The sequence below is a fragment of the Odontesthes bonariensis genome, chromosome 10 (assembly GCF_027942865.1).
Source record: "Odontesthes bonariensis isolate fOdoBon6 chromosome 10, fOdoBon6.hap1, whole genome shotgun sequence".
Taxonomy (NCBI): domain Eukaryota; kingdom Metazoa; phylum Chordata; class Actinopteri; order Atheriniformes; family Atherinopsidae; genus Odontesthes; species Odontesthes bonariensis.
In genome coordinates, this window is record NC_134515.1 from 31,092,230 (window position 1) to 31,107,552 (window position 15,323).

The 15,323-nt window shown below is 40.2% G+C and overlaps 1 protein-coding gene across 2 annotated transcripts in view; it reads right to left on the reverse strand.

Moving 5' to 3' along the window:
• Window positions 1–8,979: 8,979 nt before the first annotated feature.
• marchf9 (membrane-associated ring finger (C3HC4) 9) overlaps window positions 8,980–15,323 on the reverse strand; it is a 34,904-nt gene continuing 28,560 nt past the window's right edge. For both annotated transcript variants that reach the window (XM_075475792.1, XM_075475791.1), the window contains 2 exons: window positions 9,912–10,104; window positions 8,980–9,590 (listed from right to left, as the gene is read on the reverse strand). In XM_075475792.1, the coding sequence (XP_075331907.1) occupies window positions 9,262–9,590; window positions 9,912–10,104 (522 nt within the window). In that variant the 3' untranslated portion in view covers window positions 8,980–9,261. The remainder of the gene's footprint in view (window positions 9,591–9,911; window positions 10,105–15,323) is intronic.

Consider the following 15,323-nt stretch of genomic DNA (forward strand, 5'->3'; position numbering starts at 1 on the left):
ATGATGTTCTACTCACCCCTGCTTGTTGTTGGTCATTTGGAGCTGTTCCGAAGATATTCGCGAGGCGTCTGGCTGCTCTCTTGAGATATTCGGCCATGAAACGGTTTCCTATGGGCAAGCTCATACAGGCACAAACTATGCTGTTTATAATTTATTAATTACTCTACACTAGCACTGATAACGTGGAGGTGCGTCGCTTACTTAAAAAAATCCGGGTTATTGTAATTTTGATTTTTTTGTCGTAAAGTGGGTGTTACTGACGTCATCGTCGTGCTACTGCCACAGGCAGCCCACAGACCTGCTGCCTATTTATTCATTCGGCTAAAATTCAAAATTAGTAACCCGGATTTTTTTAAGTAAGCGACGCACCTCCACGTTATCAGTGCTGGTGTAGAGTAATTAATAAATTATAAACAGCATAGTTTGTGCCTGTATAAGCTTGCCCATAGGAAACCGTTTCATGGCCGAATATCTCAAGAGAGCAGCCAGACGCCTCGCGAATATCTTCGGAACAGCTCCAAATGACCAACAACAAGCAGGGGTGAGTAGAACATCATGTTATAATGTGAAATCAAGGGCCCAATGTCAAAAAAACGGTCTTATCCTTTAATAGGCTGTAGGCTGTGAAGACGAACCCTTGACTCTCACAATTCTTATGGCACTTTTCCACTAGCTCGCTTTGGTTGCGTTCCCATTACACTTCGTGCCTCCTCGACGTGGGCGGGGTCGTCGTAACAAGGCTGCGCGTGTTGCTGCTCACCCTGTGGCTTTTTGTCGCACAGAAGGCAAGAGAAGAGGGCCAGAGAAGACTCCTGGCCGTCAGACAAAACAGTATTGAAAAGTACCGGAGAGTTTTGTTACGAGCTTCAAAAAGACGACGTTTGGAGGTAAGCTAACGGTTGCTAACGCTAGCTTTTATTAACCGCGTTATGACGCTTCTAGTGACGACACTTATCGCCCAATCAGTGGAAGGCAGTCGGCTGACGTCACGTTTTAGTAACGCTTCGGCCCGCTTGGAACCAGGGCTGAGGTGATACGGAAAATCGTCCCAGCCGAGCCGAGCCGAAGCGAGCTAGTGGAAAAGCGCCATTAGACTACCCTTTTCTCTCTGAATATCATATCATTTTCAGATGTAAAAAGCAAGTTAACAGGAACCCATAATATAATTCTAACCAGTGGTTAAAATAGAAATGATCGTTTGTATGGTCATGCAAGTTATTTTCTCATTTATGGTTGCTTGTGCATTGTCGTGATCACTGATGACCCAATTAGCATAATCAACATGCAGTGCCTATTATTGACTTTCTAATATAATATGTAATTACACAACACATGAATATATTTTCATCTTCATAATACTGTTTATAGCTACATACCACGCTACCTCAGTTATTCTCAACCTCTTTTTGAGGACTGAATAATGTTCATATTATTTTTAACTGTATTGACATAGAGGAAAGTCTAGAAAATTTATTTTTGATACAATTCTCATATTTTATCAGCTTTTAAAACCCTGATGGGGTGTTGAAAATGAAAATAAAAATCTTACAAATGAAAACTGTGTAGCCTATAATTAACAAACCAGCCAAGGTTTTGTGTTCATGCTAAACTGGGTTAAGTAGCCAGTGGGGACAGGATTAGTTGGTTGATTCAATAAAGATCTTTCAATTACAGATTCACTAAGTGGTAACAAAAATTACAATATTTTGTAATTCCTTTAAATACCTATTGATAAAGCATTTGTAACTTGTGTTGCAATAACAATAAAGAATATTTTAGTCACAACAGAATTGGGGTGACACTATATATATTTAAAAAAGAGCAACGTTTGGCATTGAAAGATTTCATTGCCAAGAAGGATGTATTTCCTCGTCGAATTTCTGTCGCTCTACATACGTCATCTGGTATAAGTGATACAATTGGCTATGAATCACGCGCAAAGCAGCATGGGAAGAACCAGACGCCATTTGGTAGACATTCGTAGCGCCCAATAAACGGCTCTAGGCATTCGTAAACCACGCCTCAAATACGAGAAAATGCACACCTAGTTCCCAGACCACCATCTCATCGAGATGTGGACGCGTCAGCCAGGCTAAGAGTTTGTGTAACTTTATGTACTTGGTTAGCTGCTAAATTACAAGTACATCTCAAAAGGATTAGCCACAAAAAGTAACTGCTAAAGAAGCTGGTTGTCTACAGAGTGCTGTATCCAAGCATATTCATAGAAAGTTGAGTGGAAGGAAGAAGTGAGGTAGGAAATGGTGCACCAGCAAACCGCACCAACCGCAGCCTTTGGAGGACCGTTAAGCAAAATCATTCAAGAATTTGGGGGAGCTTCACAAGGAGTGGACTGAGGCTGGAGTCAGTGCATCAAACACACTCTACACACAGACGAATCCTAGACAAGGGCTACAAATGTCGCATTCCTCGTGTCAAGCCACTCCTGAACCAGAGACAACGTCAGAAACTTCTTACCTGGGTTAAGAAGAAAAAGAACTGGACTGTTGCTCAGTGGTCCAAAGGTCCTCTTTTCAGATGAAAGTAAATTTTGCATGTTATTTGGAAATCAAGGTCCCAGAGTCTGGAGGAAGAGTGGAGAGGTACAGAATCCACATTGCTTGTAGTCCAGTGTGAAGTTTCTACAGTCAGAAATGTTTTGAGGTGCCATGTCATCTGCTGGTGTTGGTCCACTGTGTTCTCTGAAGTCCGCAGTCAACGCAGCCATCTGCCAGGAAACTTTGGAGCACTTCCTGCTTCCTTCTGCTGACAAGCTTTATGGAGATGCTGGTTTAGTTTTCCAGCAGGACTTGGCACCTGTCCACACTGCCAGAGGTACCAAAAGCTGGTTCAATGACCATGGTGTTACTGTGCTTGATTGGCCAGCAAACTCACCTGACCTGAACCCCATGGAGAATCTATGGGCTGTTGTCAAGAGGAAGATGAGAGACACCAGACTCAACAATGCAGATGACCCAAAGGCCGCTATCAAAGCAACCTGGGCTTCCAGCACCTCAGCAGTGCCACAGGCTGATCAGCTCCATGCCACGCTGCATTGATGCATAATTCATGCAAAAGGAGGCCCAACCAAGTTTTGAGTGCATAGAAATGAACATACCTTTCAGAAGCCTGACATTTCTGTTTAAAATATCCTTTTTCTTTCATCGATCTTATAATATTCTAATTTTCCGAGACAGTGAATTTTGGGTTTTCATTATCTGTAAGCCATAATCATCAAAATTACAAGAAATAAAGGCTTTACATATTTCAGTCTGTGTAATGAAATGATATAACATGAGTTTCACTTTCTGAAATGAGAGACAAAAAATATTGTACTTTTTCACAATATTCACATGTTTTTAGCTGTACTTGTACTTATATGTAAGTATGTTTGCATTGGCATAGTAGTGCACAAAAAAACTGATGTGTTCCCCACATTGCCAGGAAGAGAAATCTGGTGTGTAGATAATATAAACTAAAATGATCATAGATTTAATCTGAACTCTGAATTTGGACTATGAAATTAAACTAATTCAATTCAGATTCATACTTTCAAACTTGGAAGACAGCTTGTGAATGTGCTCCCTTTAAATAGTTATGCCACCTTTTGCAGCAGGTATTTTTTTCACCATCTAGCAGCAGCAAAAGCAGAATTGTTTTTCCATTCTAAAAAGACACTATCTGGCCATAATATGACTCAGCGACTGACCATAATAGTAGCAACCACTGGGTGGTGACAAATGCTAACTGATTTACACCCAGGAGAGGCTATTGTACTCTTTTGACAACCAGTTATACGGTTTTCAGTGTTTGGAAATCGAATATTTTTGTTTCCAGAATATTTTTGTTTTTTTGTTTGGCACCTTGTTTCCTGTGTCCATCCTCTGAAGCGTGACCTGGATTTATGTGATATTTTGACTCTACTTTGTCTGTACTTTGACAAGTAGCATCGGCCCTCAGTTTTTTAAGCTATGCAGCATATCAAACTGTCTGGTGGGAGGGAAAAAAAACAACTTTCCTCATCTTTTGACATGGACAGGAATCCAAGTTAGTCCTCTCTGTTCTTCTTTTTTAAGTGCAAAAATCAATGCTCCTCTGAGGATGATTCTTCTTCACTTTTACTCTTGCACCATCTGCAGGTCAAATATTTCATTCTTCATAGTTCAACAGCAACTCAATAGATTGACACATGATTTTACAGAGATCTATGGTGTTAAGGGGAAGTATTGATTTATTTTCTTTAGGACCACACCTAATAGGACCTGATATTTATGCCTTTGTGTAAAAAGTGTCATTAAGTGCTGGATCGATTCCCATGAAATCTGCTGGAGAAGCTCAGGATGTCAAAAGGACAAATTAAAAAAAACAAAACATTGGAGAATACCTAATTTAGCATCTCATCAAAACTGTAATTTGTCCAGTTACACTTTTGAGTGTAATTGTCTCTGAATCACTTTGATTCAATTCACTTCAAGGCACTGATATTCGATCAGTCCTCAAAGGTAAATTATATTGATAGACAGCTAAGTTAAACCAAATAGCGGTAAAATGAAAAAGAAATTCGGTGACAAACTTTTGTAAAGTTTAAGTGTAACACGGAGAGAGTGAGGTGTGGTTGAAATCTTCAGAGATCGCCATGAATTGGGGTGTTGTTTTTGTAGCTTGGCAACAATTTAGCTGATGATCCTAAACACATTTTCAAGAGATAACTAAGGTGAACTTGGTTGACAAAATGGACAGAAACTAACAGTCGACAGTTCAACATCCAGGGTGCAAAAACACTCCTTCTCAGTGACATGCTCAGGATTACAATAGATGGTTTAATCCTTCCTCCTTTCCTGTTACCTCTCTGCCATGATATTCCTTCAGCAGTTGCTTCAGGGCTCTGAGCTTCTTAATTTAATCTCTGTGCTCTCACATTTCCCATGGTGATCAAGAAAAGAAATGGTTTTAACTTATTCCTCTTTACCTATTTTAGTCCAGCTCTGCATGCTAGATGTCTCCTCTTCATCCCATCTGGATTTGGGGTCTTATTTCAGGAATTACTTCAGTTTTGTAAAGCTTAAACAGCTGCTCCCAAATACAAGCAACTTACCCATTGCCATGGTTATGCATCAAAACAGATGAAAAAAAAGTGCCAGAAATGCCAGCATAAATCATTCCAGCATCACGGCATCCAAACCGGCTAAAAAATAAAACTTTTAAAAAAATCAGTGCTTTCACAGAAAAAAAAAAAACTAATTAGAAAATAAAAGACACAACATGTCCAGTGCTGCTGCAGAAGTCTGCCACTAATGCAGCAAAATTATATTATTTCAGTCCATCTACACTACCCCTGATATTACCGACAGCTTTAGATGTGCTTTCTGTTTAGTATGAATAATAAAACTTCAAGTTCAGTATGAAAAAAGTTACAAATGATAAACAAACATTTATTTTTGGTTTGTTGCAATATAGTAACTCTAGCTCTGGAACTTAAAGTAAAATTGTTCCTCGGGAATCCTCACATGTGAATTGTTTGTATGCCAAACTGTTTTCCCCCCAACTTTATTGTTTATGTTTATGTTTATGCATTTGGCAGACGCTTTTATCCAAAGCGACTTACAGGTTGGCAGGTAGGGTAACGGGGTCTTGCCTAAGGACCCCTACTGGAGGTAGTACCTTTCATGCAGAGGATTATTATGTAAGCATTGTCACTGAGCCTGTTTCCATGATGGCATTAGCATTTATCCCTATGTGCTGTAACTGTAGCTTCATGGAGCAGACAGTAAGGGTGAAGCTCATGTTTTCTTTTTTTTGTGTGTGTGTGTGTGTGTGTTTTTGTAAAGATAGAAAAACTGATTTACCATAATACGGCTCCCAACTGTAATATTTGTCTCTGCAGTTATTCTTTTGTCTCTTTTACCTCATATATACATACAGTATGTATCTATATCTATCTATATATTTATACTGTATATGACAGTGATGAGCATGCATATATATATTTTTTTGTTATCTAAACCCTATATTCATAGCAGTCACCTGACAACAAAAAGGAAGTGGATCAAGTTTCTTTCAATATTCGAAATTTATGCATTTATAACCAAATGTATATATCTTCTATAGCCCTTAATTTTATCTAAGCTTTTTCAGATTTATGATTTAATTAGAGCATATTTCCACAATTTTGAACTCAGTGTGGCATTGACAAATACTTTACAGTTACTGTAAAAAGAAATTCCAATTCTAAGGTGTTAAGCATCAGGTTATTTAGAAAAATCATCTGGTCTTAAAAGTGGGTCTGCACAACATCATATGGACAACAACAACACATAACATTTCTTAATGTGTTATTGTTTGTTTAACAAAAACTAAACCAAAATAAAAAAAGCAGCGTATGAAAAACTAAAGTACACCTTTACTGATTCCAGAGGAATTGTAACGCGAAGTAGCAGAACAGGTACTGCAATCAAATTCATCTCTAGGTCGTCAAATGATCATCAGCACCTGTATAAAGAGAACATTTTTTGGAAGTTTGCTGCTCTGGAACCTCTAGATGTGTGTTCACACAATGTCAAGAAAGAAAGGGAGAAAGAGTATTTACAAAACATCCAATTCTGTTGCCAAAACTCTCAGGAGTGGATTACCCAACAAGTTCACCTCAAGGTCATGCTGGGCAATTGTCAGAGAAACGATAGGAAATATAAGAGCAAAATCCCAGACTACAGGCTTTAGTGAGTATGTTGAATACCAAATCACATGACAATAGTTAGAAAAAGCCTAAACAATTATGGTGTCTTTGGAGGGTTGTTTGGAGAAAGCCCCCTGGAGTGGTGGTGAGGGGTAGTTCTGACTTGTTTAGCAGCTACAGGGCACACTGCATTTATTGAGTTGATCATGAACTCTTCAGTATACTGAAGTCAAATGTCTAGGGAGTGAATCAAATATGACGCCATCTCTGTGATAGCAAAACCTTGGCCGAAATCTGGTAATGGAATAAACTGAAGCAATTTTGTAAAGAAGAGTGGGCCAGAATTCCTCAACAATGTTTTACAGAAAACAATTTCTTATAGTGATTACAGCTGAGGGGTTTTACATGCATGTGGTGGTTAGCACCGTCACTTCACAGAGAGAGGGTTCCTGGTTCGAATTCTGGCTTGGGCCTTTCTGTGTGAAGTTTGCATGTTCTCCCTGTGTATGGGTGGGTTCTCACTCCAGCTTCCTCCCACCACCCAAAAACACGCATGTCAGGTTGATTGGTGTCTCTAAGGAATTAGTGTGAGCATAGTTTGGTTGTTCGTCTCATTTGTCTCTATGTGGCCCTGTGATGGACTGGCGAACTGTCCAGGATGTACCCTGTCTCTCGCCCCATGACAACTGGGATAGGCTCCAGCCCCCCCATGAACCTGAGTTGGATGAAGTGGGTATAGAAAATGTATGGATGGATGGATTTTGTTAAATAATGGCATGGTGTCATTTGCCATGGGACGCTGTTCATTTGAGATTGTTTTGACCTCATTTCAAGATTCCATGTTCAATATTCTGATATCTTAAAAAAAAAAAAAGTAGAATAAGGGTGTACTTTCTTTTTAAAATGACTGGAAGTGTGAATTAATATGAAAGTCAGTTTACTATAAAAAAAGAGAAAAAAAACCCAGCATCAATATGTATGAAGATATGGATAAGCAACAAGGGAGATTTCTGAGAGGCAATAATTTCCTTTGTCTATACCAGCTGGTCTAACAGAGATGTAAGATAAAAGAATCTCAATAAAAAAATGGACATTTTTACATAAACCTAGAAAACATTTTAAATTTGGTAGTAAACCAAATAACAATGAATGAGGCAAACTGATGTTATAAACACATTCTTTTAAAACTCTGAGAAGTAGCTTAAAGACACTTGATACAAAATCTTTTTTTTTTTTTTATCATAATTCTACCAGGCTGCCTCTTCACTGCAGACCCTATGGCTTTCTGCAAAAGATGCCTTGCGTTTTAAAGGCTGAATTTAGCATGTTATGCCATCGAATAAGGAGGTTGTAGTCTGCAACTGAAATCCTCCATTCATCCTATCTTTTTGAGCATACAGTGGATACTAAAACACCATTAGAAATATTACCCTGATATTACCTCACATCGTTTTGAATCAAGAAAACACATTCAACCAAATAAAGTATGCATTAAATCACAACTTGGGTGAAGAAGAGAGTAAAGTGAGACTGAGAGGTAACAGATCATCCGACCCCTTTTTTATTACAATCGTTTACTTATTATCAAATCTGAATAAGCACACAGCAGCAACAATCTGTATTTTAGCTGAAATAACTGTAAATCACTGCCATTTCTGATACTGACAAAAAGTAGGTGCAATGAAATTGAATGTTTTTAAAGTGTTTATTTTGGCAAGCACCATTCGAAATAGAGCAGATTTGTCATGTGCTTATGATATGTGATGAAGAATAAAATTATATACCCATGCAAAATTCCCTGTTAAAATGTACATACGTTTCTTTATTGCAAAAAGGTCAAGTGTAAATTAAATTGAATTTATTTTGCTTTTTTTTTTACATTTTAAAAACGTTTTACTTGTAATAGTTCATTTCCTGTAGATACCTCAGTGTTCCTCAATTGTCTATTTATGAACATTAGTTGGCTTTTAGAAATTTAAAGATCATTGTACACTGTTTTTTACTTTTTGGAAATGTTTAGCATATATGAAGTTACATGGCCTCCTGTGAAATCATACAAAAATTAAAGTGAGTAAAAAAATAAAATAAATTACAGAAGGAGAAGAGATATAACTCAAACTAGAAGGATTAAAAACAAAAATAATTTTTTTTTGTGCATCCTGATATTGAACTGGACAAAAACATCTTATTATCTTGGACCAGGTTATAAAACCAGTCGCCCCCACCCCACCCCACCCCAACCCAACCCAACCCACCCAACCCACCCAACCCCACCCCACCCCAACAGAAACACACGCACCACCCACCCCTTACATTTCATGTTTAATGTCTTTTAACGCTTGTTCAACTTATTTTCATCAGTTTCTTTTATTACTGAAAACGAGCATCTGGCTTCCTTTTGTTGTTCAAAACAGGAGAAGTGATCCTCATGTATGGTCAGTCTATTGATGCTCCAGGCATCATTTAGCTCCTCACAGGGCTCTTGCTGCCAACATGAATCTTTAGTATTTAGTATTCAGACTTGAGTCCCTCCACTCATTTACATCAGCCACATAGATAATGCCTACCATGTGACACATGCCTGGTCCAACTCATACAGTGGTGACCCTCATTACTACCTCCCGGCTGGCGGCAGCGCTCATCCGCGGGTCATTGGGCCTCAGTTGACTCAGGATGTGCAAGATGGTGTATCCACAGTGATGGTTCAGAATAGTTCTTAGCCTCCTGCTCTGCTGGCCACTGCTGCTACTAGCTAGACCATGAGGGTTGCCACGGGAGCCACGGGCACCAGTCTTGCTTGAACTCAACGGGTCACCCAAGTCTTTTGATTTCTCATAATTCAGCACTTTCCACTGCTGATTGACAGCCTGCCATCGTTTAAATATACGATACACTGATGATCCCTCGTGAATGATGAGACCTGGGTGGGGGAAAAACAAAACAAGAGAAGGAGGGGCAGAGTGAAGTTGTTATCACTTACCATTAGCACCATCTGTTTATTTAGTTAAGTAGTTTTGCAGAAGCTTAACAGGTTACAGAATGTAAAGTGATTACATGTTTTTCTCACCACACTGGTTTGCATAATGTAACCTGTGCTCATTAATATTTCTGTTGCGCCTCCTGCTATTCTTGTTGTTGCATCAGCAGCCCTCTGGGCTCTGAATAGAAGCTATTTAGAATGGGTAATATGATTTGATGTTTGCACAGTTTGGTGTCAATCTTGAATCACTTTGTGTTTTACCTATGCAGACGATATCCATGAAGCCATACATGCCGTAGCAGATTTGGAAGAGCAGGTCCTGACGTTGCCACTTGGCCGAGGGGCTGAGGGAGGACCAGATGAGCCAAGAAATGCTGGCAATGAGGAAAAGGGAGCCCAGAATTATGGCCGCAATCTGCACTTTCTCAATCACCGTCAGAGAGATGGCCTGCCACTGCGAAGGAGAAGGTTGTCTATGAATCAATGCTGAAAGGACCAACAGATATTTTATTCCTTTTCTTCATGTAAAATTCTGAATAATAATGTGAATATACTATTTTACAGGCAACAATCCTGTATTGAAAATCCAGGCTTTTAGTGGTTAATTTTTGACATTGAATTCTTTGCATAACATTTGTTCTAACTCAGCTCATCAGACTCATTAGGGTGGATCCATTCATGGATGTATCAGAGTTGAAGATGAAATAACATAGAATGTTTGGAGCTTCCAAGCCACCTTGTGTTTTGGGTTTTCTGTGAACTGTTGAATTTGATAAGAGGTTTGATACGAATGGTTTTTCCAGTAAAACATTGAAATAACAGAGTCTAAAGATTTGAACTATGGTAATATAGTCATTTTAGTTGCCTGGGGGAGATGTGGTTTCCTAGATATTTGACGTTGCCAACCTGTAGAGAAATCCAACTCTGGTTGCTCTGGGATTCCATTGATGCTCATGTTTTGATGGATAGCAGCTGCAAGTGGTTCAGTGGGTATGGTGAATAATGACGGAGAGAGAGGGCATCCTTGTCTTATACCTTTGTGCAAACTGAAGTGTTGTAATGTGGGGCTGTGGCCAATGGTGATGTGTATAAAATCCTCACCCAATGAACAAATGATTGTTGAAATAATGTTGAAAATAGGAATTGCCAGTTAACTTTATCAAATGCTTTTTCTGCATCTAATTAAAAAATTGCTGTCGGTTTGTTAGAATGAAGTAAGCAATAAATTATGTTGAAAAGTCTGGGTAAATTCATGGATCAGTACCTTCCTTTTATAAAACTGTCTTGATCTGGGATGTATAATAAATTGAGTAACTGTCTCTATTCTTGATGCTAAAGCCTTACTGATGATTTTAGTGTGTGTATTGATTGGAGATATGGGGCGGTAGATTATTGTGGAGGTAGGATCTTTATTGGGTATGTTTTTAAAACCCCCAAGAATTAATCCCCAAACTAACAACCCAATTTAGAATTAAATTTAACACAGAAGATTATTCATTGATGAAGTCATCTGAAAAATGGAAAATTAGATTTTCATGACTATTTCTAAATTTATCCATTTTGGAGAATGAAAACTGAATAAAGCAAGGCAACAAGGCGTAACATGAACTTTTGCGTCACAATACTCTAGCCTTTTATATACTAATTGCTGCATTTTTTCAAGACAAATCCGTTTCCATTCTGGCTGATAACAAGATTTACGCCATCCGAGAGTATAGTGTAATAGGCCTCTTCATGATGAGCCATATAATTTCAAATTCAGACAAATTGGTACAACACGTAGGGCTGTCAAGCACACACACTCTTGCATGGCCTTCCTGTGGTCAAAATAGGTATTTCTTATACCTTACCGACCAAAGCAGTTCCAATGCTGCTGAGTCATTTCAAAGTTGGTTCTATAAACAGCTAGCTAAGAATGCTCTCAAGCTGTGGAAAAGCAAAAAACTACTTGTCCATGGGGATATGTCATTACATCGGTTTAAATGACTCCTCCAATACAATACAATACAATGCTTGAATCTGCCTCTGGTGTATTGGTGACGGGTCGAATGAGCCAGTACGTAAAAAGAACTCTTATGCAAGAGAAACAACAGAGATGTTTATGATAAAGATGTTTATTGTAAGGCTTTCCAGGTGTATGATCAGAGAATGGTCCAGGTCTATGGAGGTTGCTGAGAGGAGAGATTTAGACAAGGTTAATATAGATACCTGAGGGGTTGTTTTGCGTGAAAGAGAGAGAGTCTTACAGGGTCCAGGAGGGTCACTGGATGTAGTGCAGAGGTCATGAGTCAGCAGAGGGTGAGCAACGAGGTTGTTTGTGTGAGGAAGTTTGAACAGAAAATAGTTATTTCCACAGAAGTCTTTTCAGTGAGGACTCCAAGGGTAATCAGAGTGAAGAGAGGAATGCACAGCACACTGCAAGGTAGAGGAACAGAAGTTAATAGAATGCTAGAAACTTGGATAACAGGAATCGGCCCGATTACCACGGAGGATAGTGAGACAATCTGTCAAAGTCTGGCTGGTCCTGCTGCTTCTTAAGATGGATTCCTGATGAGCTGTAATGTCCAACAGGTGAAAAAGCAGGAGCCAATCAGACTCTGCCTAAGCCTTCCGGGGAACCTGCTCAACCAATCCCAAGACTATAACCGGCGCACCACCACAACCACGCATGATCATGACAGAATCCCCCTGAGCTCCTTAACGGCTGCTCCCAGGAAAGCAGGAAAACTCACCCCTCCTGGACAGATTGAAATCTGAGTTGAGGGAATGGTCCAGGATACCCGTGGGTCCTTGGCCCCGACGTCGGACGTCCAGGATTCGGCGGACGGTGTAGGCCAGCAGGTTATACACGACCCGGGCAGGTGAAGGGGGATTGGACTGAGGGCAAAGGGGGCTAGAAGAGAGAGGTTTGAATTGAGACACATGGAACATAGGATGGATCTTAAGGGAAGCAGGGACCTTGAGGCAAACGGTGGTAGAGCTGATGATGGAGTTTTTCTCATATGGGCTGATGTACCGGGGGCCCAATTTCTTGGGGATAGACTTAAGAGGAACGTCTTTTGCAGCAAGCCAGACACGCTGACCAGGAGTGTATCGAGGAGCCTGAATCCTATGGCGGCCTGCCAGAGAGTGATTGCGCACAACCGTGCGCTGCAGTACCGCTCATGTCTAAGCCCAGAGCAGATAAGAATGCTGAAGGTGGTGCTGTACAGAGGTTACTTCCAATTCCTCTTCCGTTTCTGGGAACAGATGAGGTTGATATCCAAGTGAAGCCTCGAATGGGGAAAGTCCAGTGTCAGATGACGTAAGGGAGTTGTGTGCATACTCGACCCAGGGAAGCTGCTGACTCCACGTGGAGGGATTGTTAGTGGTGGCACAACGGAGCGCAGCCACCAATTCTTGGTTGAGTCATTCCATTTGTCCATTGGAGTGGCGGTGGTAATCAGAACTCAGAGACACTCTAGCTCCTCGGGCCGAGCAGAAGGATCTCCAGACTTGGGAGATGAATTGGGTACCCTGGTACAAAACTATCTCTTTGGGAATTCTGTGAAGCCTGAAAACATGTTTAACTAGGATATATGGGACCAGGGTTGACCGGGGACTTTCAAGGTGTAGCGTTACCGGGTATTTATATACCTATTAAATATAAGGATTTATGAGATGTTCTTACAGTCTCAAATAAACCTTACCTCGAATTCAGGGCACCACCTACCTAGGTTTTTAACTTAATTTAAGTTACAGTCAGGTAGGAAAACTGTTCGAAATCTTACGATCCTGGTGTTAAATTAATTAATAATCAATTAATATTCAGTCTCATATCTCGCTACTTTCGTGAAGTTCTCGTTTGGTTGGACAGACATTACATAAAGAAAGCATACGACACAATCTGTGATTATAACATATATATAGATATATGAGCTGTTTATTACAATGATATGATCTTAGACATTAACCTTTAAACAAACAGGAGATGCATGGAATATGGGTGATTATATAAAACACTTAGTGAATATAAAATAAAATATGGGGAATGGAGAGATACTGGATGTATTCAAATAGTTTGGGTTGGCTGACTATTTGAAGCTAAATACTGACATTTCGGATTAATTTATCATTCTGTGAAAGCCTCGAGACATCCATCAAACCCACTCTAAGGTGAAAACGGGTCGGTCTTACTGTGCTGAAGTTCTGTTTAGTCGGTTCGGACCACGCTACGGCCACGCGGGTCCGAGGGGATTTCTCCTCCGCTCTCTGGGCCTTCCTGGCTGTGGTGGCTGACTTTAGCGGACTTCTCAGTTGCTTCTTTGATGAAGTGAACTTAAGTTCACAGAAGATTAATAAAAGGTTGCTTGGAGTTGGCTTTCTTGGTAGGAAAAGGTGATGATGGCGTGAAACAGCGGAGGTTAGGACGTGCGACGTAGAAGGACGTGGATGGCGAGGGACGAACAAAAACACGTAAAACGTGCATCTTCAGAGTATTTCAATCTGCTTCTTTGTTCGGGTCTTTCTTTCTCGTCTCCGGGGTCTCACTGGGTTCTGGAGGGTCTCCTCCGGTCGTCCGCTGCATCGTTATCCACACGTCCTTCCGTTCTCTCCTGAGATTATGGGAAAACTCCCAAACTCCGGCGAGCTCTTCTCTTCTGCTCAAACCATCTCCAAAAGTCTCTGAGCAGCTGTTCTCTGCTCAAATCTCCTTCTGAGACTCTGGGTTGGAACCCTTCTGGAACAAGAGGCAAGAAGCAAGGGAGCAGACGCCTGAAGCGAGCCAGCAAACGAGAGAACTAGAGAGAGAGAGAGAGCCAGAGAGCGTGTGTTTTCCGCGGGTTCCGGGTTTTGACACTCGGAGGCGGGGCTTACACTACTTTTTCAGCCAATGACATGCTTGAACTGTTTGCATGTTTAACTGGGTGTCTGTGTAAGGTGATCTGTGCTAAAAGGGATTTCTGGATGAGACAAAGAAAACTCTTATTTCTCCATTACTCCCATCTCATAGAACATTTGTCTCGGTGATTCTGAAAACACCACATCTTGTTAAGATATGCAGATTAAAGATATAACATAGACTTGTAATATAAAGACATCAAAATAACACACATGATAAAGACAAGTATGACTTTCAAAATTCAGATGAATATCTATGAAATCGTGACATATGAATAGTGAGCCACACAATATTCAATTTCTGTGTTAACAATGGGGATACCAAACAAATAACAAATAGATACCGAAGGGACATCGTTAAAAGTTACTAGTTGCATATATTGTCCATTTTACTGAGTCCTCTGGGATTTAAATGTTCAACTAATCAACACTGCAGACCACTAGGGGGCAATGTGGTTCCATCAGGCAGGTTGGGCGTTTTCCACCAAAATCAGTTCTTTGTCAATATTTAAGCCAGAATCGTACAAATTGTCTCTATATGCGTCTTGTGATCAAGCTGGAAACCTGAAAGAAATTGTACACGGTTATCAAACACATTTAATATAGTTTTAAGATTCGACTAAAAGTGAGTCTTCTCAGTTCGTGTGTAGCCATCTGGTCGGTTTGCTGGTGAAAAGGGGTGTTAAAGTGTCAACTTTCGAGTTATGGTCTAGATAAGATAGTAAGTGTCCCACTTTTCCAAGAGTGAGTTCTTTGTTCGTTAGAGTCTATCCCAATTTTTATTGCAGGCGT